Below are 27,877 nucleotides of genomic sequence, written 5' to 3'. Positions count from 1 at the left end.
CCTTCAGGAACATTCTGACACACTGTGAGGTAAGCTCATGTCCTGTTGATCTGTTTGTGCTGGGAAGGAAGGTGTATGTAGGACTGGACCAGATGGGACGTGGACGAACAGCGAACCCTCCTACACACGAGGGCTATGTCTACCTCACAGTGAGTTCATGTGTAATAGCAAGATGGCAGACACAGAGACTGCTGTCTGAACCTATCACAACTGCCACATTTGCCTGTGTGCTACAAAAACCAGCCACTATTGACAAATATCTTGCAAATACACTTACAATCATTGTCTGGACAACACTCTTCCTGGTGGGGCTGAGTGGGAGGAGGTGTGTAAGTATCTCAAATAGAGAACAAGCATTCATACATCAGATTTTCATAGTTTATTGCCACAAAATTGCAGAAAGCTGAGTTTGTGAACTCATGTGACTATGGAGCCAATGTACAAAGTACATGATCTGTGTAGCCTCAAAGCTAACCAGTCACATATTTTGCTAGTCACAGCCATTCACATTTGTGGAATGAGATGATAACAAGAAGCACCTGAGTTCATTCCCACAACGTTCTGGCTTAGTTAACAGAATGTGAGTGTGTAGGCAGCCACACCAATGTTACTGCTAAAGACATGCACTAACACCAGTTCGCAGGCACTAAAAAGTACCTATATAGGGAGAGAAAGTGTATGTATCTCACTGTGAAAGTAAAGATGTGGACAACACAAACACGCCTGTGTAATTAACAGGGTGTTAGCAACCAGCCAATGTCTTTGGACATGTAATGTAAAGTAAACACAACAGGCCTAGTTATGCACATACCTGGACATGTCCCTCAATCCCTCTGTTGTCAAAAATACGTAGTTATCCCCAAAAATAGGCCAGCATCATGGATGAAGGAGGCCAATCTATCTACTTTAACACAACATTAGGTTCAGTAGCCTATGTAATGTGTATTATTTGAGGGGCAGTTGACATTCACAGCAGTCATTGTGTTGTTTCTGTACCCACAGGGCGAGCTGGGAACACCACTGGAACCAATCGTGACAGCCAGTCCCAGTCACTGGTCGACCAGGATCTCTCCGGCGTTGATGTGTCTCATCAATCTTCGGACGACAAGGAACGACTTGGTCCATCTTGTTTGGGTCAACCTACAGCACCAGCAGTGACAAGATTTGGATCCTTTGTGACCACTCCCACAGCAGTTGACAACACACAGCTGACCCCTACCCACAAGGACACATCAGCCAAGGGCAACACCAACAGCACAACAACACTGGTCTCTCAGGATTTGCCAGACCACAACACCACTGTAAACAATGAAGGAGGCTCTGTGTCTGCTGTGCCAGCAGCAACAGGTGCTGTTCAGGTGAGTAGGGTTGGTGGGAGAGGCCATGTGAACCGGCGCCATCATGCAGCTGGTGCTGCTGATGAGGAGACCCAAAACCTCTCCAGAATCAACCATGCTTATGGGGAGTCACAGGGAGAAATGGGCCAGGTAGGTATGATCCCCAGGACCATACAAAAGCAGCAGGCAGGCCACTATGAGAAAATGGACAGGTACATAGACAAAATTGATGACCTGACAGCAGTGAACAAGGACATTCTCATCTGCCTCTGCCAGATTGCCACCAACATGTCCACACCTCCCTGTGTGCCCTCAACATCCGGTGCAACAACTTCTGCACCAGGCACAGGGAGGGATATGAACTCTGGCGGAGAGCACCCTGCCCCGCCTCTGCCTGCACCTGAAGGTACCCTGGAAAAATGTGGAGTGGGTCATGCAAAGAAGAAATGATGAGAGACTAATTGTTACACATCACCCCCAGGAATTGACTACCTGCTGCTGATATCCTCCATTGTGTGCAAAATGTTCACTTTGTTTACTATCATTGAACTGTCCCACATTGACTGGAGGGTATCAGTTGGAATATGGACTCTAATAACTGTTGATCTACTTTGGAATATTTCATCTACGTACACTGCCAACTCCTATCTGCACTTTGTTTTCTGTTTTTTTGTTGAGCACTCCACCATGGTCTGTACTGATTTCATAACATCATGCACTAAAATAAGTCACTTTGCACAAAAACCTTGCTCATGTTGTGCATTTGACTATAACATTTAAAAATTGCAACGTAGCAGCAAATCACACAGAATAAAGTGTTACAACATTGATTACAAATCTCTTCAACAATTTGAAGTACTGGCTTGTGGGTAAATGTAACTTGTCACAGCATGTTAGATAGACACAACCAGGTTATCACTAAACCTGTAGGACATGGAACAGATTCAAAGAAAGTCCATAGCAAAACATACTAGCACCATATCCAGGCACAATCAAGAATAATTGTCAGAAAACTATGTCATCATGTTTCATGTGTTGTTTCAGAATAATCTTTGGATGTGTAAAAACAGACATGGCACACCACAATGTTGAGCACAGGTTTATTCTCTGGATACGACCTGGCGCATCAACCCAACGTCAATTCACTTTACATAGTCACAAAGTGCACTCAAGTAAAGAAAAATGAACAGCAGTTGAAAAAGAAAGTGTGTGTCAGTGATTTGGTCACAGCCATTGATTGTTGGTTCTTATGGTGAGCGACTCCGGTGAGTATTGAAAGTACATGGTATCGCCATCCAAACCGATTCGGTCACAGCCATTGGCTGTTGGTTGTTATGATGAGCAACATGGATGCGTATAGAAAGGATGAGGTATCCGCATCCAAACCGATTTGGTCACAGCCATTGGCTGTTGGTTGTTATGGTGAACGATGCACGTTTAGGCTTGTGTCTTCATCACGTGGAACCTGACTCGGTTACCTCCCATCACAAATCTATCGAAGTCAATCGTGCTACAATGATGAATTTTTGAACGTCGCAGTAGGAATGTTGTTTGCAAGCATTGTTATGCAATGGATCAATTCGAAAAATGCAACCAACGCAAACCTATTACTTTTGCTGCATGGATTTGAGACCGCCTCTGTTGTTTAGATATGTCTGTCTGTTCCCTAGAGACTTCACTTGCCTGCACCACCTGCATCTTTCCTGCACCTCCCAATGTCTCTGCTGCTGTTAATATGTCCTCTGGTAGCCACTGTGGCACGGACACAGCACAGGGCCCCAGCTTTAAGCGAGAAGGAGAACCAGGCCCTGTTTGACACACTCCTGCTACTGCACAGCTAAATATATGGCAAACCAGAGTAGCAGGTGAGTGATGATTACCATGCATTGCCATTGGACATGTGCATTAGTGGCATTAGGAATCTCATTAGTAGAAATATAATTTGGATTTTTGTAAGTTTAACTGTGTGTAGGAAACTGCTCTTGCCAGGTACACTGCTGTAGAATTGTGTTCACTGGGGCAAACATATGATTGTTATTCTCATGGGGCAGAGTTGTCATTAAACACAGGACTAATACACTTGATGCCATATGCTTTCCCCTTAGACATTTTTGCCAATCTGACCATGACCTATGTGTAGAAGTGTCTGACTCGGAAACATGTAGCATGTGAACTAAGGGACTGTCACCATATCATCTTTACAGGTCAACCCCCTTTAGAAAACAAAGATGTGGAGGACAATTGCCAAGATGGTGCATGACTTGGAGGCCACATATCGCTGTGTCTGTCATTGCTGTAGGAGGTGGCAGGACCTTTGTGGATGGGCTAAGAAAATAGCTGAGGTCCAGCTGGGCCTTTCACAACCTGGCATGAGAGGAGGGCACTGAACCCTGACCCCCCACATGCTCCGCATCCGAGCCTTGGTGTTCCCTGACCTGGATGGGTGAGTATGTGCTTTGTTGCACTTCTATCTTTTATCATGTATCTTGTAATATCCTAGCCAGATGGCACTTTTACAGGTCATAAGTCTGCCAAACGTACAGTTATTTTAACAAGATGCATATGCAGAAGGATCATTCGATGGCAGGTAATGTCCCTTTCATCAGGGACATGTGAGTAAGTTATGTTCAGGGTGGTAACAGTAGTACCATGCACATGTGTTCATCAACAATTATGAACACATTACATGGGGATGAGCTTTAGCATGAATCCCATTCATTGACGTGTCTGCACATTCACTGATGGGTAAGCCTGTTCTCAGTGTGGTTTTTACAAATCATTGCAGTATGTTGTAATTGGAGCACCAAATTCTGGAGAGTCCATGCTATACATTTTGGCAGAATGTGTTGTCTATGTTCAGGCCTAGGTGAGTTTGGCTTGGTCCGTGTGCCAATGTTTGGTCCCAGCCATGCTGCTAAGTGTGAGCACATGTATCCCATGGGACAATCACATTTTGTTGTGGGGATTCTGCTCATGCACAGAACTATGCACAGGAAACCAGGACCTCAGTGAATTGCGGTGTACCAAAAAACTCACCTCAGTACCCAGAACCCCTATCCGACTAGCATCAGTGTCTCATTAGCTCTCCGTACTACAGCGAAGCTACCAATGATTAGATAACCCAGAACATGCGACTTAGGGTACTCTCAGGAATGATGGGAATCAAGAACACTCTTTTGTTTTTATTCTCATGCTAGTCCACAGCGTGAGTAATCAGAGACACAGTAAAGTTTAAAATGTTTATTTTTAACTATGTGCTCTAAGATGCAGTATTTTGGCTAACATAAGCAGGCATATGATTAGAAATAAAACAATCAGCGTTGTTACAATTCCATAAAACACAAAGGGAGAAATCATGTTACAATGATAGTGGAAATAGGTCGTATAGCACCTTGTTAACCTCCCTCCCCTGCTAGGAAATAGGTTTTATAATAATAGAATGTCTCTTAGGCTTAACTGGGGAACCCCATACCTCCAAGATCAGCAGAGGTGAATCACATCTCAGGATCAGCAAAGCTCTCTGTCACTGAAAAGGGTTTTCTCCAAGTGCCCAAATCATGCATGCAGTGCAATATTAAAGGCACTAGAATTTCAGTTATTTGCAGGTATGTTTGTCTAGATCATGGGCCGATCAACCTGAATCACAGCATACATTGTTATTATGACCTTGAAGACTTCTGCACGCGGTTTACAGACTAAGATTGCGGTGTAAGTCTAGGGATGGGAAAAATAGACCGTTCTCATGCGAGGAAAATCAAGCAGTTTAACTTACAACAACAGTTACATGTATTGTCGTGTGCAAAAGCTGCAAGGTGGCAAAATGGCGTTTAAACTTCTACTACGCTTATGCTAACACAGCAATGTGTGCAAGCAGAGCCCTGTCTTCACTGCAATCTAGGCTGACTCTGGTCACATGTCACTCTGACCTTGAACATGATATTGTTGACTATTCCATACTCACCATTCAAAATAGTGAGTCCATGTGTCTGACTCTGTTATGGTAAAAACACAAGCCATTCAGTGTCAAACACAGGTTGTCACTGGTCGAAACATGGCTGCAATTGTGAGGTATGATGTGAGGTACACAGTCACAACAGTTGACATGTGTGTAGATGCTCTTGACTATTCATACTCGTTGGCTCAGTAAACCATTTGTTTGATGCATCACTGTCTGATTCAGAGAAGTCAAATATGCATCAAATTTGAGTTGGTTACCAAAATGAGATGTTAAACAGGAGCAATATCAGCTGGAGAAAGTGTGATAATATGTAATCGAAGTGAGGGAAATTCAGACTTGGATTATACAAATGGGGACTTGGTACACAGTGTTGACTGTTGTCATTATGGATATTGGTTCAGTAACAATATTCTCTACAGTCATTGCACCCAAACGTGCCAGTGGAATGGTGTTCTACCTGAGGGATTTTGTGAAGCTGCAGTTTTCAGACTTGTAAGTTTGTAGACCTTCTTTCACATCTGTGAAACTTGAGCTGCTTTCACTGTGCAAAATATTCAGATTCTGCTACATGACACTGTGCATAGATGACACAGGACAGGGTGCCACATGCCTTTCAGCCTATCTATGCGTACTGCCTTACTGTCTCCACAATAAGAGTCATATGTGTGAAATGACCGTAGAAAAGCTAAGTTACAGGACAAATGGGATAAAGCACTGTTATCTGTGTGACATGGCTCATGCAATGACTATGCATTGTGAATGTTTGACAAGGAGACATTTGAGCTGTGACATATAAGCCAATGGTTCCACATTTGATGACTAAGGATAGCAGAATGTTTACAATGTCTCAATCCAAATCTGAGAATCATATTTCTATTGTGATGGCTAAACTCACTTGCAGGAGAGGAGACAAAAATGTTAGGACACAAGTTCGTCATGAGCACAAGACGAAACATCCCAGCTACATGGGCCGTTAGTCAACCTTGTAGTTATTTTATTTGATGTTGATATACCCAATGATGGTGATCACTTAATGTGTGATTGATTAATGGTTAACTGGTGAACTTACAAGTGCCATGTATTTTGATGTAGCAAGAGCTAATATCACAACACACTGTTATGTCTTATATTTTGGTTCTGTGGAGATTTGTAATGATACCTATGTGTCAAGTACATACGGATGACTCATGTAATTCATTTGTATTCTTGGTCACAGCATCATCAGTGGCCACCGGAGGAGACAGTGCCATGGATGTGGTGGGAGCAGTACGTCAGTCTGGGTCCAGTAATGAGTCGATGTCGGAGGGACCCAGTGAAGGAGAGGGTGAGGGGAGCCTCACTGGGGGCAGCGCTTCAACTACATCAGCAGGCTCAGAAGCAGATCACAGCTCCAGTGAAGTCTCACATGTGGTGGGGGAGACAGTGACTGGATTAACAACCTCAGAATCTACTACGACCACCACTCCCATCTCCACCCTCCCAGCTGCTCCTCATCCCACTGTCCGTGGCCATTCCCGTGGCAGGGGAGGCATGTCCTTTGGGCAAGGCACCACACCCCTGGCCCCTGTCTCCCCTGCTGCCCTTAGTGTGGTGACCAATGACATCTTGAGGTAGATCTCTGTGAATCAGACATCCATGCTGAATGTCCTCCATGGACATACCACTCATTTGACAGACATGTTGTCATTCCTGGAGGGCATTCACTCTAACATGTCCGCCCTACAGAGATCCAATCAGACTATGGCGTCGGCACTGATGGCAGCACTGTCCCTGCTCCAGCAGTACCTGCCCCCTCCTACTTCTTCCTCAGCCACTGTCCCAACTACCCTCCCTGACCCAAGCACAAGCACACATACACAGGCACACTCCTCAACATTCACACGCAGCACACAAACACACAGATATAAGTTGCAAACCCCACACTGCACACTCAGGAGACAGACACTACACTCTCTACCAGGGACATGACAGCAGACGATAAACACATGCATCCAGAATAACTGCATACCTCACAACCCTCTGCCTCCACAACCCCTACCCTTTCCTCTCCTTTTCTCCCCTCAGCCCAGGCACCCCGCCTTGCTCCCATTGAATTGTTCCCTCCCCAACCCTACACCCCCTCCTAAGAAGAGAAAATACCTCCCTCCTGACCTGACATCAGCATCTGCCACCCCTGAGAAAAAACAACATATACAAAGAACGCCCATCTAAATATCATCCCGGATTCAGAAGAAAAAAATCAACCCAAGCAACCCATAGCTCCCCAGACCTGCCGAGTACCTCTGTCACAAAAAAAACCTTTAAAAAGACTGGTCCCATTCCCAACACATCCCTCAAACTTGACAAAATACCCAAAATAGTTAAGGTCACCGCATCCCCACCTCCATCTGCCCCTACAACATCAGCTGCTCCCCCTCAATTAGAGCCAACCACTGCAGTGGAGTCACTCTCCCTCCATCCGAATCTACTACTGCAGTGGACTCTAACACCCCTCCTGATCCCATCCCTCCCAAAACACAACTCAGTCCCCTTTGGTGCTTGGCTTGCCCCCTAGAAGCCCCTCCCAGGGGAGTTGTCCCATAGCAGAACTTGTGCAGGCAAGAGCAGATGGGCATGATGTTTTTGGCTCATGCAACGACTAAAAAGTGATGAACTGGCCATTGGCCTTTAGCTATTTATTTATCTTTATTTCGAGGCTGAATAAAGCATGTTTTAATTTTTTAATTACAATTTCTGTGTCCACCAAATATTTTTTTTGTTAACTGTATAACACATACAATTAGTAGTTTACATATACAATGATGTTAGTATGGCTTGGATTGCATATGTTCCATGTAGTATGAGCACTTTAAAAGTATGCATTCAAGAATATTGTGTCAATATTTCCTGTGTATCCTCATGAACATCAGGTTTGGGTAAGAGTGTGGCATGAAGTCACAAACCTTTTCATTTTTCAAACACACTTACACATAGGTCATGCCTTCATTTGTCAACATAGTGCTAGTGTCTCCAAGTGCAACAGTTCAGGCGAAGCATGCTGCATATGTTTGTCATGTGCAGAAAAACACCTGTCTCATCAATTCACCTGGATACATATGGAGTTTGACTACATGGCAGTGACTTTGTACACACCCATGTACACAAAGTGTTATTACAATATTTGTATGTGATTGGATACTGGTGTACCCATGTCTGTGCCTTCGTCAGATCTTGTAGAATAGTGGCAATGTCAACCTTGCCATAGGTGGCATGCCACTGTGGGCAAAAACCCTTCATTTATGTGAACACATCTGATGTATTTCCTGTACCCATGTTGAGTCTCACAGTTTTCCAAACCTGTTGCCACAAAAGGAGTCCAATTACTGTAGGAATTCTTGTTAGGCAAGGTGTGTGTTGTCTAAATAGTCTATTTTTTACTCATTTACAAGTCATTCATGCCATCCTGCTTTTGTTTGGTGACATTACATGTATGGTGTTTATGGATTGTACCGGCTGGGATTTCATTTTCTAACAACGCACCAGTCGCAGTTGAGCATAGGAATTGTGTGTTATGTGTCTTTTGTGTATGTCTGAAATTGTATTGTGTTAAACTTTGATTTATGCTGTTCCATGTCACACTGTGTTGAACTGTGAGTGCTGTGATGTCTGTTGGATTGTCAGGTGCTACATGTTGTAAGGCAAGTGGCCAGTTAGTGCACAGAAAGGAATCTGTGTCTGTCCACTGTGCAGATGCACCAAGATCGGGAGTCTCCGACATGCTCTTAGTTGCCGCACATGGGAGGAGGTGTTAATGGGAATATGTCTTCCTGGCTGCTGATGTCAAGGGTTCATGTTGCATGTGTTGAGCTTGCTTAAACAAGGTTAAATTTTAAATGTTGTTCAGAATGGAGATACACATGTCATAGTGGCCAGACAAATGTAGTGGTTGACAGAGTGTAATGTGTGAGTTGAGTGCAGAGGCAGATCTTATGTAGGAGACATGAGGTATCCACATTCACCCTGTGTGAGTCTTTATAGATAGAATGATGTGATTCAGAGTATGCAACTGGTTAAATCCTGTGCCGACTATGTTATGAATAGATAGATGTGATAGATGTTAAACCACTTATCCAAGGTTTTATTCTGGCAGGAGGTGAGCAGTAGTCTATGCCTCTACAGGAGGAATGACTGTAACCAGGCATTGCATTTCCAATGAGTGAGGATAGTTGTTGATGTGCATAGGTCATTGGTGGTATGAGGCATGTAAGTCATATGTGGATGAGACAGGGCAACAGTGAGACAAGGTTCAACTTGTCATTTGTGACAAAGTGGATAAGTGTATCTAAAGGATATACGCCAGTTGTGTATTTGAGTGTGCTGAACAGTGGAATGTGTGCTGTATAGTTGATGTATGATGTTTTTGCATCTGTGTATGCATGTGTTTTAGAAATGACAATCTGGAGAACTTAAGCAGAGTAGGGTGGGAGTGTGGTGAACTATAAATGATTGATGACATATATATTGAGCAAAGTAAGTGTATTGTTGTGAGATGTGGTGATGTATAAAGTGTGCATGCCAGAGTGAGCAGTGATGCTGCACGTTATGATATGAGTGCAGTCCAAAGACATTACTGAGTGTGCAACTGGTGATGAGTGTGGTTCTTTCGACATGTTGCATTTGGCTTCTGCTGAGGAGTTTATGAGTTCAGTACATTGTGTACATGTATTTGAGAGTTGTGTACATAGTGATTAAGACTGGTGCAGTACATGTAGGTATGGATAAGAGAAGGGCAGAGCCAGAGTGAGATTGTGAGAACTGGGTTTGAAGAGTTTGAGTACAAAGCTGGAGGTTGTGGGTCAGATATGTTTTTCCATCTAGCTGCATTAAAGGTGACTTATGACATGCTTGTGTGTTTGATAGTTTTGAAAGTTGAGCATGTACTTGAGGTGGATGAAAGGGGTCATACCTGCACAAGTATAGTTCATGCAGACCATGAGTTAATGTTGATATATACATATGTGTAGATTTTGTGTATGTAATTTGTCAGAAACAGTTGCTAGATTAAATATGAGGATGTGGAATGTGTTGTCTACAGCTTGTTGTCTGCCTATGGATGTTAATGACTGATTGTTCAAATGCCCTTTTTGAGTACACTGTCATATGGAAGACCTATTGGTATCACTTGGCTTGTCTTAGTTGTGTGTTGGCATACGAGGCATTTTACCGTTTGTAGGTAGTTGTACTCATTTATTTGTCATTCTTGGCCTTGGAAACTGACCTGGGATGGATGTTGTGTTTGGTAAATTTGTAATGTCATGTTTCTGAATCATTGGATGACAGCCCATTCCTTAGAGGGGTACAGCCCCAACAATGTTCGAGTCATGGATGTGTGTTGTTGTGCCACCTGGGGTAAGACTACTTCAAAACTCATGCCCACACTTGCCAGCACACTACACACACACAGTTCGAGTGACATTTTAACTTTGAATGTCCAAGGAATGGGGAAACAAAGGGAGATTAAGTAATTGTAATGATACCTCTGGTTGTGCTGAGTAAAATGCATTGAACTGTGAGCAAAAACACATTTGACACTGGAACAAGACACCCAGTTCCATAAGTGTTTTACATTCTGGTACCTCTGATCTGGTTTTGCAAGGGTAGCTCTTGTGTGGTGTCCATGAGGGCTCCCATTGTGCCCGTTAAATACTGCCTTAGTGCCTGATGGTAATATGTGTTTGTTGAAGGTCTTCCTGCTTTTTCCATAGCTTTTTTGACAGTGTTTCTGTGCCAAATTGTGTTGGTGAGCCTCAGATTGAGCCACCCTCCAGCCTACTCACCCGTACTGGCAGCTTATCTTACCCAATGAGCTGTGCACTAGACACACCAACACTGTTTGTGGATCCTATGTCCTGAGACTCATGCATACTTCTTCTATTGTGCAGAACACAATCTGCACATTTAAAATTGGTTTAATACTACAGCCTGAGGAGCTAGATGTAGATTTGCTGCAAATTACATTCTCCACAGATGACTATAGGCACATGCAGATGAGAATTGTAAGCAGCAGCACCAGTCCACACATGGGGCTGTACTCTACATTGTTGTTGGACAATGCTTCTTTAAAAAACACAATTGATTTTGACTACAAATATTTCCATGGCAACTGCGACACAACCTATTTTGTGTTCTTGTGGTGGGAGGCACAGAAATCAGTTCAGAGTGGCTGGGTCTGTGGAGTAGTGTGTTGTCTGGGCCAATATCCTATGGGCTTTACTGTACACCTATGCATCACAGTGTCGTACTATTGTGAATACATAATAATTATGTTGTCCTGCGATGTTTCAGTGTGTGCTGTGGTGGACTCATGCATTTACTTTGTGATACACACATATGTGTGTTCATTGCAATTCCTGTTCCACCGTCAAATTTGTTTTTCCCATAGTATTTAGGGTGCTAACTGGACCTACCTGATGACGACATTCCCTCATTGTTGATACACTACATGCAAAGGACCCATGTTCGGATTGTAATCACAATGATACTCCGCCCCTCAGAAAGTAATTAGCTCACAATCTGTGATCATCTCTTTAACCTGGCTTCTGTGCTTTGACCTGTCAAAGATTTTTTTTCTCCAAAAAAGGCACAATGCTACTGATCAAGGGGGTGGTATGTAGGTCAGACTGGCCAGATGTAACTTGACTCCCTTCAAGGCCCCTAAATACAATGCAACCTTTCTGCACCTGACATGACCTGAAAGTGATGGTCGTGTGGGGGAGATGACATTACCTCTGTCACGGCATGTAAGGCAGTGCACCAAGGTGACTATGCTCCAAAGGCTGTCCCCCAGCCTCAAATTATAGCACAGCTGGTGTGCCAAGAAAATCCTGGAACGACATTACAGTGGCCTGCTGGGGACTGTGTAAGTGAGTTAGTCTCTTGATGTGTTTTAGAAAAGCCCCCAAAACTGTGGCCCATATGTGACCCTGGTGCACCAGCCCACTGGCCAGTTGCCATCAGAGCCAATCCAAGGGTATGCTGAGAACTTTCTGATTCCATCTTATCACCCAGAGGGCTCTGTGGGTTTTATCCCCTATTGTGTGTGTCAGCCCAGGATGAGACAGCTTCCCTAAATGCACATAAAGTCCTTGAGCTGCTGTAGGTGGCTGGTCTGTCTTGCTTACGCATCAGCCCACCAATATTTCACAGGTCTTTAAGAGCCATTTACTAGGTGATGGGGCTGTGTTTGTTCCTTAATGGTCCCTAGAACACTTGCATCTCCACTCAACCCATTCCTCAACGTTTCCAGTTTCTTTTGCTGCAACAGTATGGGAAAGCATTTCATGGAAAATTACATATATGTTCGTGTATGTAGACATTCATTCAGCATGTACCCCACCTGTGGGTATTGAGGCACTTTGCATGATCACCAGTTACATAGTTCATGTACACATTGCTGGTGGTATTTGCCTCCCAAAACCCATATTTGCATCTACATAAATGGGGTTTTTGCCCCCCAAACCCCAGTCTTGCATCTACATGAATGGGGTATTTGCCCTCCTACACCCCAGATGAGCATCTACATGAATGGTAGTATTTGCCCCCCAAACCCCAGATTTGCATCTACATGAATGGGGGTATTTGCATCACAATGCCCAATTTGGCTCTATATTGCTGGGGGTATTTGCCCCAACCCAAAAATGGTCACTAGATTGCTGGGGGTATTTGCACCACAACCCCCAGATTGGCTCAGTATTGCTGGGTGTTTTTGCCCCACAATCCCCAATTTGGCTCTACATTGCCGTGTGTATTTGCACCACAACCTCCAGATTGGCTCAACATTGCTGGGTGTATTTGCCCCGCAATCCCCAATTTGGCTCTGCAGTGCTGATGTTATTTGCCCCGCAACCACAAATTTGACAGTACGTTGCAGGAAGTATTCGCCCACCCCTTTTACCTGTAGTTGCCCTCCTGCTTTCTCTTGCATTGTCTTTCGCAGGGTACTCTGTATGGGTATGTGTCAGACTTACCTTCTGCAACGACCGTGTTGGTTGCGGTTGTAATAGTGCTAAAAAATGTAGAGTATAGGGATGACATGCACAATGGGATTCATGGCTGCACCATTTTGTTTGCAGGAATCATGTTGTGGCTCGATTCAGAGCTGAAATAATTCCCTTACGGCTGGTCTGAATTGATGGTTTATTTCGCGACCGATTTAGACCATAGGAAGTACGCATCATACTTGTCAGGTCTGAGTCGGTCTGAGAAATGCCTCCCGATGACTCTATTCTGTGTTTCCGGATCCTTCTCATTTGGTAAACGAGGACAGATTTGAAGTGACCGAGTTGTTCGGTAAGTAAAGTGATTTCAGCATCGTACTGCATCATTTGGTAGAACCGGATGCCAGGATGAGTCAGCTGTAAGGTCCGACTCGGAGAGCACTAGGATTATCTTCCGAACAAGATCAGTATAAAGCCCTTAGTGTGTGATTAGTGGATCGTATTGAAGGGGGTTTACGGGGAAATCAGCATAGGAAAAAGCCTCTTTGTGCATATATGAACAGAAGGGGAGTGTCTCACACCAGACAACCAGACTCTAGTTTTGATGTCTGTGTATTGCTTATAAAGATGGTAGTGGACACACCATTTCTGCTAGTTGGATGCAGGTGCACCATGTCCACCAGTTAGATACCTGTGTGGTACAAATACAGATAGTAACAGGCACATCATTTCGGAATGAAAAATTAAAAGAGCGGTTCTGCTTTTTTTTTTTAAGTCACCCAATTGTATACATTTGATTACTGTATGGGGATAGGCACACCTGTACCTTCCTATTAAGGATCCAGTGGTGGCCTGTCATCAAAGTATAAATGGTGAGATGTACACCTAGTTAAAGCATTGGATCAGTGGAGTCATTCTTGTGTGTACAATGCCTGTTGTTTGAGTGATTCATCTTAAAGGACAAATGTTGAGGGCTTCATTTATGAAAACTGTTGCATCGCTGCATGAACACAGTGATGCAACAGTTTTTCCTGCACCCTCCTTGCGACAGGATGGATGCGCTGTATTTAATGTACGGCGCTCCATGTTGCAAGAAGTTACAGATAGGTCAGTATTTTTGTAGGAGCAAAAGTGGCACTTTGCTAGGGTGTGTCTGAAAACAGACACAACTCCAGAAATGTGCCCTTTAACATGGGGCAAGCCCCATGTGAAAGGGCCTGCATCAATCTTGTGCCTGCTGTGAGGCAGGCATAAGATATTGATGCAATAGCGTTCTAGAAGTGGTGCACTGATCTCTTATAGATTTCAATGTGCCACCTCTACGAGGCTTTTTGCGGGGTAACGCCCACCCTGCATACAATATATTTGGTGGAGGGGTTTACAAAGCGACGCATCTTTGTAAATAGGGCGCAACATGGCACATTTTTTACGCCGCCGGTTTATCACAAAAAAGTGATGCAACAGTGGCTCATAAGTGTTGTAAGGACTCATAAATAAGGCCCAGAATGTTTTAGTAGCCCTGGTGAACCTGCAGTTCAGTTGAGCAAGTGGAAGAAAATGTTTAGAAATTTTGCAAGAGTGTACAGCACAAATCTTAGTGTAGAAAGGAAGAATGCACTTTTGTTGCACTGTCTTGGTAGTGAGGATCAAGAAGTACTTAAAAACTTACCAAATGTAACTCCTAAAGAAGAATGCAATTTGATTGAATATGAAATACGTATGTTAAAACTTGATTTTGGTTTGAGTGCATAGGGTCAAGAAGAAATGGCAGAGGAATATGACACTAGTTTAAGAAAACTTGACTCCACATGCAAATTTGGAGGAGCATTAGAAGAAAGGATTAGAGATCAGTTGTTGTTCATTGAAAAGAAAAAGAAAGATAGCAGAGAATTTTCAAGTAGAGTCTCAGGAGGTTCACAGACAAAAAAACAACACCCAAAACATCCCCATACCACAATATCACGTCATGAATATTGATGGAAAAAATATTGATATCATGGGGTTAAAAATTACTATTTCCACTCCAGTGAATTTGACAGCAGGGAAAGTGTTGTATAGTGGAGAAATACAATATGCTATTCCTACTCCAGTCAGTGCAACAGCAGGGAAAATGTTGGACAGCAGAAGGGTAAACATTACTATTCCCACTCCAATTAATGCAACAGCAGGGAAAGTGTTAGATAGACGAGGAGCAAAAATGTCTATTTCCACTCCAATACGTGCAACAGTAGGGAAAGTGTTTGATAGCTGAGGGGTTAAAATTACAGTTCCCACTCAAATGGGAGAGTAGGGAAAGTGTTGGAGAGCGGAAGGGTACAAATTGTAATTCTCACTCCAATAGGTGCAACAGTAGGAACGTGTGCGATAGCGGAGAGGTAAATATTACTTTTATCAATACAATAGGTAAAACAGTACGGAAAGTATTGGATGGCGGCGGGGTAACAATTACAATACCCACTACAATGAGTGCAACAGTAGGGAAAGTGTTGGATAGTGGAGTAGTAAAAAATACTATTCACACACCAGTGAGTGCAACAGTAGGGAAAGTGTTGGATAGCAGAGAGGCAAAAATTACTATTCCCACTCCAGTGATTTAAATAATAGGGAAAGTGTTGGATAGCAGAGGAGAAACAATTACTATTCCCACTCTAATGAGTGCAACAGTTGGGAAATTGTTGGATAGCAGAGGGGTACAAATTACTATTCCCACTCAAGTGAGTGTAACAGTAGGAAAAATGTTAGATTGTGGAGGGATAAAAATTACTATTCCCACTAGAGTCAATTCAAAATGAAAAACAAACAAAATATCGACTACAACAAAAAATATTTGAAAAATAAATAAAAATAATATATACAAATATGTAAAAAATTTAAATACAAATATATCTAATAGTATATATTAAAACAAATAGAAACATATTATAATGTTAAATACATATCACATGTGCCCACAAATATATTAAATAAAATATAAAACTATTTTTCAAACAAACAAATATTTGTAGTTCCAAATTACTTATATACATTTATTTTATTCACATCCTACACTATTACACCACACAATTCACAACTCACATTTAAATTAAAAAATAAAATGTACTTCCATAATTAACATAATTGATTATCAATTAGCACAGAGACCGCCCTACTCGGCGCTACAGACGACATCCGCACTCTCATCGACCAAGGCCACACCGGGGCCCTGATCCTAAGCGACCTATCAGCAGCCTTCAACACCATCTCTCACAGCACTCTCACCCCCAGTGTCCACGACGCAGGCATTCAGGAAATCGCCTTTGACTGGATCTGGTCCTTCCTCACTGGCAGAACCCAAAGAGTCAGACTTCACCCCTTCCTCTCCGAACCCACAGAGATCAAATGCAGAGTACCCCAAGGATCATCGCTCAGCCCAATGCTCTTAAACATCTACATGACCCCCCTTGCTACCATTGTCAGAGAGCATGGACTCAGTATAGTACCCTATGCCAATGACAACCAGCTCATTCTCTCACTCACTAAGGACCCCCTCACCACCAGATGCAGCTTCCAGGTAGGAATGAAGGACACCTGGTGGTCCATCACCCTTGGCAGCCCCCCAACCCTCACGGACCATGCGAGGATCCTCAGAATCATTCTCGACTTTTCCCTCACCATGACCTGACAGATCAATGCCGGAGCCTTCCCCTGCTTCAACACCCTCCACATCATGTGCAAGACCTTCAAATGGATTCCCATTGAATCAAGAAACACCGTCATCCATGCACTCATAACCAGCAGACTGGACTACGGGAATACCTTCTATGCCGGGATCAACAAATCCCTGCTCCGCAAGCTCAAGCCTATACAGAACACAACAGCCAGACTTGTCCTCGGCATTCCTCGACACAAACACATCACCCAGCACCTGCAAGACCTCCTCTGGCTCCCCGTAGAGAAGAGAGTTACCTTCAAGATACTCACCAATGCCTACAAATGGCTCCACAACACCCATTATCTCAACAAAAGAATCCTCTTTCATGCATCAGACGTGCCCCTACTCTGCACATCTTCTGGAAGACCCTCAAGACCTGGTACTTTGACTGACCGGAGCTGCACCCCACCTTGAGACCCTCACGGGTGAGTAGCGTGCTTCACAGTTCCCTGATTGATTGATCGATTAACTAATCAAATATTATTAAATAAAAAAATTAAAACACATAAATATTAATTAACTTCCCACTCTTTACCCCTATAAACCCCAACCCACACCTAAAATGAATCACACAATTCCCATATTTAGTTTTCAATTAATTAAATATTATTAATTAACTAATTATGAATTAATAAAAAATTAATTACTTCCCACCCTTTACCCATATAAATCCCACAACCCGCACCTACAATTGAAGAAACAATTTTCATATTTAATTTTCAATTAGTTAATTCATAATAATTAACAACAAATTATTAATTAATTAAAATAAGAAATTACTTCTCACCCTATACCCCTATAAAGCCCACAACCCAGACCAAAAATTAATGACATAATTTTAATATTTAGTTTTCAATTAATCAATTATTATTAATGAACTAATTGTTAATTAATTAAAAATAAATTACTTCGCACTCATTACACCTATATACCCCACAACCAGCACCTAAAATTAATAATACAATTTCCAAATTTACATTTCAATTCATTAATTAATTAATATTGTTTAACACCAAATTAATAGTTAATGAAAAATAAATTAATTCCCACAGTTAACATTATGAAATCTCAATCAAATAAATATTAATAAATAAAAACATATCATTAATTTATTATAATTAAATGACTTCCCACACTATTCCCCTATAAACCCACAACCCACTATGGAGCTAAAAAACACAAAATGTACTTAAAATAAAATTGATAACTACTAAGAATGTAACATGTATATGAAAAAATATAAACAATACTTATACAAAAAAATACATCACATGCATTTAAAAAATATACTAATACATAACACTAATTAAAAAATAAATATTTTAAGCAACTATATTTTTGCGAACCATATTCTTGACTTCTACATTTTTAAAACTGATATTTCTTACCTTCAAATCGATATTCTTGACCACAATATTCTTGCTGTCGATATTTCTCACTGACAATATTTAAGACTCGATACTCCTGTAGTTCGAAAATTCCAACTCAATATTTTGTCTGCACACCTTCTCAGGAGAACATTTTAGATGCGGCAGAACAGGTCACTAAGCTAATTGCATGTAATTTGTAGTATGTGCAAGAAGAAAGGGCATTTCAGTAAATGTTGAAAGAGCAAAAGTGTAAAAATGGTACCAAAAGAGGTGAAGGAGGTTTCACCAGAAGTTACATTTCAGGTACTAGAGATAGATATGCAAAACAAGAACAATTATCCAATTAAAAAGATGCATATTGTTGAGTCTGAGGTACAATTGCGCTTTGATTCTTGTTCGCAATTAACAACTGTCTCAAATTCAGCATTTGAGAGAAGTTAAAGAAAAAGTAAAATTACGTTATATGGATATAATACCGGGGGGGGGGGGTATGGTGATATCCCTATAGGTATGGTGATTTATTTTCACAAGACGTTGAAATTGGTAAATTGCATGACCACAGGAAAAGTGTATGTATCACTTAAATGGGATGAATTAATATCACCTCTACTGTGAGAGAGGGGGCCTGGTATAACAAATCTTGAAGGGTAGACAAAGGGGATTTGATGTGGGAAGTTAAATGTAATTGTAGGTGAGACTGGGCGGGATATGCAGCAGTATATAAACGTGAACTCCCTAAACCAAAGAGAAAATGGGAAAGTACTATGTGGAAGATATGTACTGGGCAATGTTAACTAAGGACATAATATCTTTTTGGAAAATTGCCTCAGATTGTGCTACCAGTCCAAAAATGATATTTGGTTTTTCATCCAACAACAGGAATGGGTTACTCATTTTGATAGCATATATTCTTTTATTGATGAGCCAGGAAGAAAAGGTCAGGAACCCCTGCTCTTTCTGAATTAGACAAATCTAGTTGTCTGAAATTTGATGTCTGTGAAAAAGTGGCGGACATAAAATCCTGCCAAGCTTCCAAAGCCCTAGGCCCAGATATGATGCCTATTGACCTTTATCTGGCTGACAGCGGAAGTATGGGGTCCATGCATTAATCTATCTTCCCATGCTATTTTGCAGAGAATGGAGATTCCTTCCTTCTGGATGTTGGCTGAGATTTTCCAATAAACAATAAGGGGCTAGGTAACCAACTAGCAGATCACAGGCCATTCAGTCTGATTGATGCATGCAAGAAATCTTTTGCAAACATGTATTGGCTCATTTGCAATTTTGTTTACAAATTAATAATGCATAATCGATATCCAGGATGGTTCTTGATGCAACATTAGGATAATTGCCCAGCTGGTTTGTTTTAATTGGATTTTTTGGAATACCTCAGTGATCGGCAGAGCCAAGCTTTATGTTGCCTTTGTTGACCTGTGTGCTGCCTTTGATTTAGTATTTAGAAGTAAATTGTGGAGGGAGCTGAAAAGAATGGACACATCACTGAGCTTATTGGATAGTATAATACTGTTGCACTCAGAAAACTGTGCCCGAGACCATAGAGCTAAACAAGGCTCTGTGCTTGGACCGACCTTGTTCTCTCTGTTTATTAACAGGGTAGTTGATATTTGGGAAGAGATGTGCAGGACTCACCTAAGGGGAGAGGACATTGGGTGCCCGCCCTAATATTTACAGATGATACGCTGCTGATATCGAAATCCCCACAGGGACTACAGAGGCTGTTGAACGACTTTACCGTATTAGGTGGGGAGCGGGGTTTGAGTTAAATAGTTAAAAAATAACATGAATGGTGTTTAGCACAATACACCAAAAGAAATCAGGGCGAGTACAAATGTACATTGGTAATAGTCAGATAGAGCAGGTGTCTGGCTTCAATTAATTTGGTATAAGACTAATGCCTAACTTCATCTGGGATCTACAACTCCAAAAGGCACATGTACAGATGTACCGATCTCCTAATATAGTGAAAATCCAAAAGAGGACCATCATGAAGAGGGTCCTTCCTGCCCTAAAGATTTATAATGTGAAGGTACTATGAGCTGTTATGTATGGTTCTGAAATTTGGGGTTGTGCAAGCACCCAATTACTGTAAATAGCAGGACATATGATTTTAAGAACACTATTGTGTCTTCCAATGAGTACCCCATTGGCCCAGTTTTTTTATACCTGGCCCAAAGGAGAATAAGAGAAAAGGTTGACTTTTTATTTATTGGCACAGGCTATGGTCTTCTGCAGCCCTTGAACCTTACCGGGTGGGATTAAGAGAGCTTTTGATGCCAGGGAGGGTTGCCAAAATTCCATGGCTGAAATTTGTGAAAAATCTCTTGGTTAGACTGGGATTGCAGAAATGTTGGCTAGCACCGACGATCTAAGCCCAGTCTCCAAAGCTAGCCTGAAATTCACCTATCAGGATTTCATGACAGTCCAAAGTGTCACTGAACAGACGGGTATTTTAACCAGGTAATTTCTGGATTATAAACCCCTCTCTTGTTACAAGCCCACAATTAATGAAATTGTGCTGACTCTTGCACGCAAACTGTATATGCAGTTTAGATATAAATAGCTACCAACAAAGGTTTTTTTATTGCAAATGGACGGACGTAGCACTTAAAGATGACCTATGTTCAGTCTGTGTGAGTACACCAGAGACGCTCACTCATATATAATTTTCTTGTCCCTTATATGATACACAAAGAGCCAAATGGATAGCCCCCATTTGTAGGTCTTTGGAACTATAAAGCATCTGGTGGCTTTCATAATCCTTAACACAGACATGAATAGAGCAACAGTGTTTGCCATTGCTTTATTTCTCATGTCTCCATGGATATGCCGCACCAAGTGTGTCCAAGTAATTGGCTAAGCCACTATATTTTCATGACAAGAGGTGTGGTGTTTTTCCCCTCCTCCTTCATCTTCTATCCCAGAGTAAACTTTTGCTGGAATCCTACCCATTTTACCACACATAGGATATTTCTATATTATGTACTCATACTTATAGGGCTGTTTCTGCTTTTTTAACTCTTTCTAATAGATATATATGTATGTCATGCCCTATGTTAATGTACTCTTAAACCTGTATTTCTCTGACCCCTGTAGCTTGACAAAGATTGTGCTTGTACTTTGCACTTTACAATAATGGGCTGAATCAGTTTTTTCTTAACTCTTTTTAAAAGATATATGTATGTCATTCATTTTTATTTACTTTTCAACCTATATCTGTCTGACCCATATAGTTTGATTAAATACCGGGCTTGCCTTTTGCACTTTACAATAATGGACTGACTCTTTTTGAAACCCCCAAAGTGCTTGGCATGAGTGGTTTTATCTTTTGTTCGATGTGGTGAAAAAATGTTCTTCGTTGTAGATGTAAAGTGTAATCTAATGTTTTTATATGTGTTTTTTTTATTCTAATTTGCTTTTATGATCCTGGCAATCGAAATAAAGCTCTACAACAAATTAATTAATATGAGGGACACACTAAAGGCAATTGGGTGTGAGCATGTTCGTAATTAACCCATTTTTTGTAAATTGTTCATGAATTCTTTGTGGTACTACCCAGTTAAAGACCGTCTTGTTATTAGGCCATCCCCCCAGATATCCATCGCCAAAAGATTTCTCCCCATGAGTGCATTGGAGTCCTGCGAGTGACTGGACCAACCTGAAACTTCCCAGTCTCAAGGAATCCATGGCGCCAATCTGACAGTTCCCTCCCAGCAAGCAAAGAGTCTGATGTTGCTGTCCTGGAATATTGCAGGTCTTGCTTCTTGGTTTAGTGACCCGAGGGGGGTGTCTTATGTTATCTTCAAGAAACCTGGGCAGTTGTTAATAGCTTTTCCCTCGATGGATACATGGCCTATTTTGTTACTGCGGTGCCTTTAATGGCTGGTAGGGCGGCTTAATTACATTTGTTACAATTGAGCTGAGTGGGCATACCTTAGGTTTCAATTGGCAAGCTCGCACATTGCAGTGTGTACGACTTACATTGCCTGGATATTCTCAAATTGTTTTAAGTAATTTCTATATTAGCAAGGGAGGATGCTCTTAGGCCTTCGGAATCCCTCACCTGGACCGCGTCTTGAGCTTCATATCAGCGATGGGTGATGGCCAACCGCAAATCGTCCTTGTTGGCGATTTTAACTGTCACTTATGCAATTTTCCCTCAGAGGGTGGTGCCTCCACTGGTAGTTGTTGGCTGAACAAAGTTGTACATTTTGTTCACTCACAGGAGGGGCAGGAGTTAAATGAACTCCTGGACACTCATAACCTGGTCTTCACTATGGAGAAATTGGTGAATTCCCTGACCCCAACCTTCGCCCATCTTATAAAGGGAGGGGCAGTGGTTTGCTTATAGATTTTATATTTGTTTCAGCACCATTTTATCTGCTCATCTCATTTGAATATCATTTTCAGTCCTTGCAGTGACCACAATCTATTATCTTTAATCCTGAACATTGTTGTGGGCCCAAAACAACAGTCAAGGGGTGCCCTTAAGAGCTTGTCCGTTGTTGACAAGAGGAGAAGGCTGAATTGGGCTCAGGTGGACCCTCAGCATCTATAAAGTTCTCTTTTTTCTTCTTGCCTGCATGATTTTAGTATCTGTCTGGATAGTGATGCAGGGGAGGTATTGAAAGCTTACAAAGGCATAGTTCGGTATTCCAAAATGATTTGACAGGGACTGTATGAGAACTCTGCGCCTGTTGAAGGCAACCGCGAAGCAGTCCCTGAGGAACGGGCAATTGAATAGAAATTGCAGGTGGGCTTACAAGTTGACTCAAAAGGAGAGGAGACATCATTTGCAGGAGTCAGCCTGGGAGGAGCTCTGTCAAGCCTGTGAAACAAAGGATAGCTCCCTTTTCTGGATCGTTATAAACAGGCCTTGGTTTTCTGAGGGATCTGGCCTGCTTTTATGTCATCACTACCTGGAGCAACAGTGGGTGGCTCCTTTGGAGGGTATCTCTAACAAGGGGGCTGGAGGGGGGCATAAAATCCCTGGGGCACCTGTCAAAACGGGCAACCAAGTGGTTTTCAAACTAGATTAAATCCAACACGGAATTCTTGCCCTGTCCAGAAAGAAGGCCCCTGGCCCATACAGTGTACTGTCAGATCTTTTCATAGCTAACATAGAGGTTTGTGCCACTCTATTAATGCACGTCTTGAATGTGGCTGCACAGGAGGGGTTGCTACCCTCCTGGTCCACCCCTTGATCATCCTCCTATTTTAAAAAGGGGGACAAAGAGAATCCACAATGTTATCAGTAATTTCTTTATTATATGCTACTGTTAAGGTCCTGGGGAGGGTATTCTTAAATAGGCTGTGTGACTGGGCAGAAGAAAATAACATTTTGCGTGACGTCCAGTATGGATTCAGGGCGGGAAGGTTGTCTGCAGACCAATGTCTCAAACTCCATTTAATTATCAACAAATACACAGTGCCTCAGTCTGAATGTCTATATCTTGCATTTATGTACCTGACGTATGCTTTTGACAGGGTGATTCGACCAAAATGACAGGCTTTGCTCTGTGAGTTGGGGGGTGATGTCAGCATTGCAGCATTATTAGCTGATCTGCACTCATCGGCCTCAGCATCAGTGCGTTTTTCTCAAGGAGCAGCGTGCACCCGATCATTTTTAACAAGTGTGGGGTTCGCCAGGGGTGCAAACTTGCACCTTTTTTGTTCACCTCGTATGTGAACGTGTTAGAGTCCATGCTCCTATCGGTGTTGGCCGACTGCCCTAAGATTGGAAATAGATTTCTCCAAGTTTTGCTATATGTGGACGATGGGACGATGCGGTCCTGATGGCTTAGACTGCACAGGGGTTGGACTTGTTGCTAGCCAAGTATGTGTCTTTTATGGGACTTCTGGACCTCTTAGCTAATTTCTCGAAGTCCTATGTAATGGTAGTTGGCCCCAAATCTAAAAGTAGAAACACCTTTAAGGTATACAATTTTACTTTGTCCAAAGTTAAGGCCTACCCTTATCTGGAATTTTATTTGATCGTAAAAATTGTTGGAGACCCCTGGTGAAGGCCAAAAGATCAGAGTCCGTAAAAACTATAGGGGCCTTTTTTAGTTTAGTTTAGTCATAGGCTTGGGTCCAGGGCACCAAGGGATATTTTAAAAGTCTATCAAGTAAAGTGTCTTGCACAATTGCGCTATGGCTTTGAGATTTGGGGGCACATTAACGTGGATCGGATTCAGACTATGGAGAACAACTTTGGGCCAGGTCCCTCAGTCCACCCCAGCTTTTCCTGTGCATGCAGAATTGGGTCTTGATTATGTCTCGGACCTAATCTCCTTAAGCCCGCTCCTGTGTTGGATTAAGATATGGAGCAGGGAGGAGCTGAAGTTAAATTGGTGGATTCTTGAGGATTGTCTGTCTCTGGACCGGGAAACTAATATAACATGGTTTGTTCATGTTAAGGCATCCTTTTTCTCTCTAGATAGGCCTGATATTTTTACAAACCCAACTGCTCTCTGTGGCCACGAATTGGGAAGTGTCAAAAGATTGTTCCTGGAACGCTTGGAGAGAGACATTTTAGAACTCCAGGAACCAGAAGTTAGGGGTCATATGCTTCTAAAAAATGTACAGGGGATGGAGCCATACCTGGGCTTGGTTCGCTCACAGCACGACTGGTTTTTACTGGTCAGGTTCAGGTTTAATCAATTGCATCATTTTCTGACTTCGCCGCGTGGGTGGGTTCCCCTGAGGAAACGGCAACCTGTGGCTGCGACAACGTGTCAATGTGTCTCTGCAGGATTCGCTTCATTTTATATGTTTTGCTCTTACTTCAGTTGGCCGAGGAAGCATTTTTTAATCCCCTTGCTGAAATCATTGCACTTTAAACAAGTCAGGCCTTCCTTGTTGTATCTACGGATGCTACCCACGGATCAAATGACTTTTACTGTTTTATATTTTTTACGAGCTGTCTGTGTGTCTAGAAAAACGAGACCTGATTAATTGTGTTATGTTTTCCTTGATCCTCTAAGCAATTTTATTGTCGGTTTTTATTGTTATTCATGAAATTGATTTGTATCATTATGGATTTGTATTCTTTTATGGTGATTTTATTTACAGAATAAAGGTTTTTGTAATGAAATTGAGTACACGTAATTGGTTTCTTAGAGTAGCCAAAGAGTACCACAGAAGCAGACACTCCCGCAGCATTTTCCAAACACTGCAGAATGGTAACGAAAAGCAAGCAAAGAATGAAAGAGAACCTAACTGACTGAGCGCAGTATCCAATGTGGTATATAGGTCAGGGTAACAGACAAACAGCTCTCCCGTATCAAAGGTCTGGTGTTTATGTCCTCGGAGCAAAGGGAATCATTTATACGCATCGGCAAAACCAATAGGTCTGCCATTTAGAGAAGGTGAAGACGGAGCTATTTGCTTTGCCAATGGTTGTTTGCACCGGTACTCCATGTCTGTTTTTTATACTTTCAATTCACTGTTCCTAGAAGAAGGGAAAACAATGCCTCTTGTGCATCGTGATGCAAGCATGGCATGCGTCACAATACATCCATAAGCATACATTGTAATGTTATAAATATGCACGCACTGTGACACATGCCTGTGCATACACCCCAGACAACCTGGAATGGTTTACCATATATCCACCATGTGTGCACATGCATGCACTTGCATGCGTTGTGGCATGATGATGCTATTTTGGCTTATTTTTTTGTGTTCACTCTTGCAACACGGCAGACGGCCATCAGATCGGTAAACTAAAATGAAGAACACAAGTGCCAAGAAATTGAATGTGGATGGACAGGGGAGAACTAGAGCAGGGTGGGCAGGCAAAGGAGGACTGGGGCAATGTTCAAAGCATAAAGAGAAAGCGCTGAAGTAGGCAACCCCCGTGAGAAAAAACGAACAAAGAATTAAAGCCAATGAGGTTGTAGATTGATTCTTAAATGTGCTCACATCCGCAAAAGGAAGATGGACAGCCCCATGGGTCAATGATTAAAGCTATCTGGACCACAGTGGCCAATGGCTGAAAGGGGCTCTCCAAAAACCTCTTTTTGATTCTGTTTTGTGTGTATGCATGTGTTGTGTTAGTGCGTGGTATGTGATGACATGAGCTCTTGCCGGACAGCTAAAGTTGCCTTTAGGGGACACTTAAAAAGCAGCGACCGACGTGCTGTGGCCAGTGAAGGAGGGTTTTAAGATATTTGTTTGGGGGAGGTATTGGTGAAGGAAAGGGTAAGAGTTAAAAACAAATAGGGTGATGCGATTTAATAGGGAGGGGACTTGTAGGAAAGGACAAGTTCTAGTAATATTTGATGGATGTTTCATGCTTCTACACTTAACTCCAAGTTTATTTCCATTTTGTCATTGGCAGGCTGTCTTCTGGGCAATGCTTTTCGTACTGCTCATCATGAGTGTCCTGGAGTTATGTGTTTCCATTTCCGTTTCTGCCTTCGAATGCAAAACCATCTGCAGGACGGCTTACTCTGAAGTGGTAAACGGATTTTATTTATTTTTATGATTTTTATTCTTTTCTTTCCTTTCGTTTTCTTTTTTTTTTTTTACAAGAAAAGCCCATTGATCCTTTGTGTTCCAGGGTGGGAGAAGTACTCCAGGACATCTCTGCTGCTGGCCGTTCATTGACAGTGATTAGTGGTGTGAATATTAGAACTTCACTGACAAAGTTGAGCTTAGTCAATACCATCATCAGCAACACGAAGTTCGAGTTGTCAAACAAAAAATCTTCGCTAGAGAGCTTTCCTGCTTTCTGATTGCAGAGAAATTCTCCTGCACGGATAGGTTTTATTACTAGTGGAGATTGCCATGCCCTTTTTCTGTGCTTTGATACTCTAGAACTTCCTGAAGTTCTCCATGTTAGCACAGCTCATAGATTCCATGTAAGGGTCGTTCATGTTGCCCTTGGGTGCCCTATGGTTCCCTATGGTGCCCGTTGACTTAAGGACTGGACATCACAAACGGCAGTGCCAGGTAAAGCCCTCATCAGAAGCTGTATTCGCTATTAACAGTTCCCTCTCCCAGTCGCGTGTCGCACAGGTAAGTACTGAGGCAGGGTGGGGCTGGAGGGTGGAAGCCGACATACAACGGGATAGTGAAAAGTAAATAAATAAAACCACTTACCTTGCACTCACTGCACCGCTAAGTGTTTTTAGGTCTCGCTATTCGATGCGCATGCGCATCGAGCTTGCGAGGATATAGGGCTTTAACCAGAGTTAAACTAACTGGGCGATTTGGTGCTGTGCCCGTGGCTTTTAGGTCAATGCGCAAGCGCATTGACCTAAAATGCGCGTGCACATCACCAAATCGCCGTCTGTTCCCTCAGCCGCACTCCAGGCCCCTGCTGCTTTCACACCCTCTCCTCTCCCCGCTCCGCCCCCTCCCCTGCCCGCCGTGTCGCATTTCTCCTCCCCCTTCTGCCGCCCCTGCTCTACTGAAGCCATAAACATTCCTAGCCTCTCGGGCCTTTTGTGTACATCCTGGGGGCTCACTGTCGTTGCTGTGTGTCCCCCCTCGTGAATTTGTTTTTAGCCCTACACGTC

The 27,877-nt window shown here is 42.5% G+C and overlaps 1 protein-coding gene across 6 annotated transcripts in view; it reads left to right on the top strand.

Moving 5' to 3' along the window:
• LOC147703574 (membrane-spanning 4-domains subfamily A member 4D-like) overlaps positions 1-27,877 on the top strand; it is a 640,133-nt gene that overhangs the window by 551,976 nt on the left and 60,280 nt on the right. For 5 of the 6 annotated variants that reach the window (XM_086931915.1, XM_086931916.1, XM_086931917.1 and 2 more), the window contains exon 6: positions 26,695-26,814. In XM_086931915.1, coding sequence (XP_086788041.1) covers positions 26,695-26,814 — 120 coding nt within the window. Of the gene's footprint in view, positions 1-1,002; positions 2,167-26,694; positions 26,815-27,877 lie in introns of those variants that run through there. The other variant, XM_086931920.1, reaches the window with a different exon arrangement.

Source organism: Lissotriton vulgaris, chromosome 7 (assembly GCF_964263255.1).
Source record: "Lissotriton vulgaris chromosome 7, aLisVul1.2, whole genome shotgun sequence".
Taxonomy (NCBI): domain Eukaryota; kingdom Metazoa; phylum Chordata; class Amphibia; order Caudata; family Salamandridae; genus Lissotriton; species Lissotriton vulgaris.
Note: the sequence above shows the minus strand (reverse complement) of the source record. Positions and strands in the feature narration are given on the sequence as shown.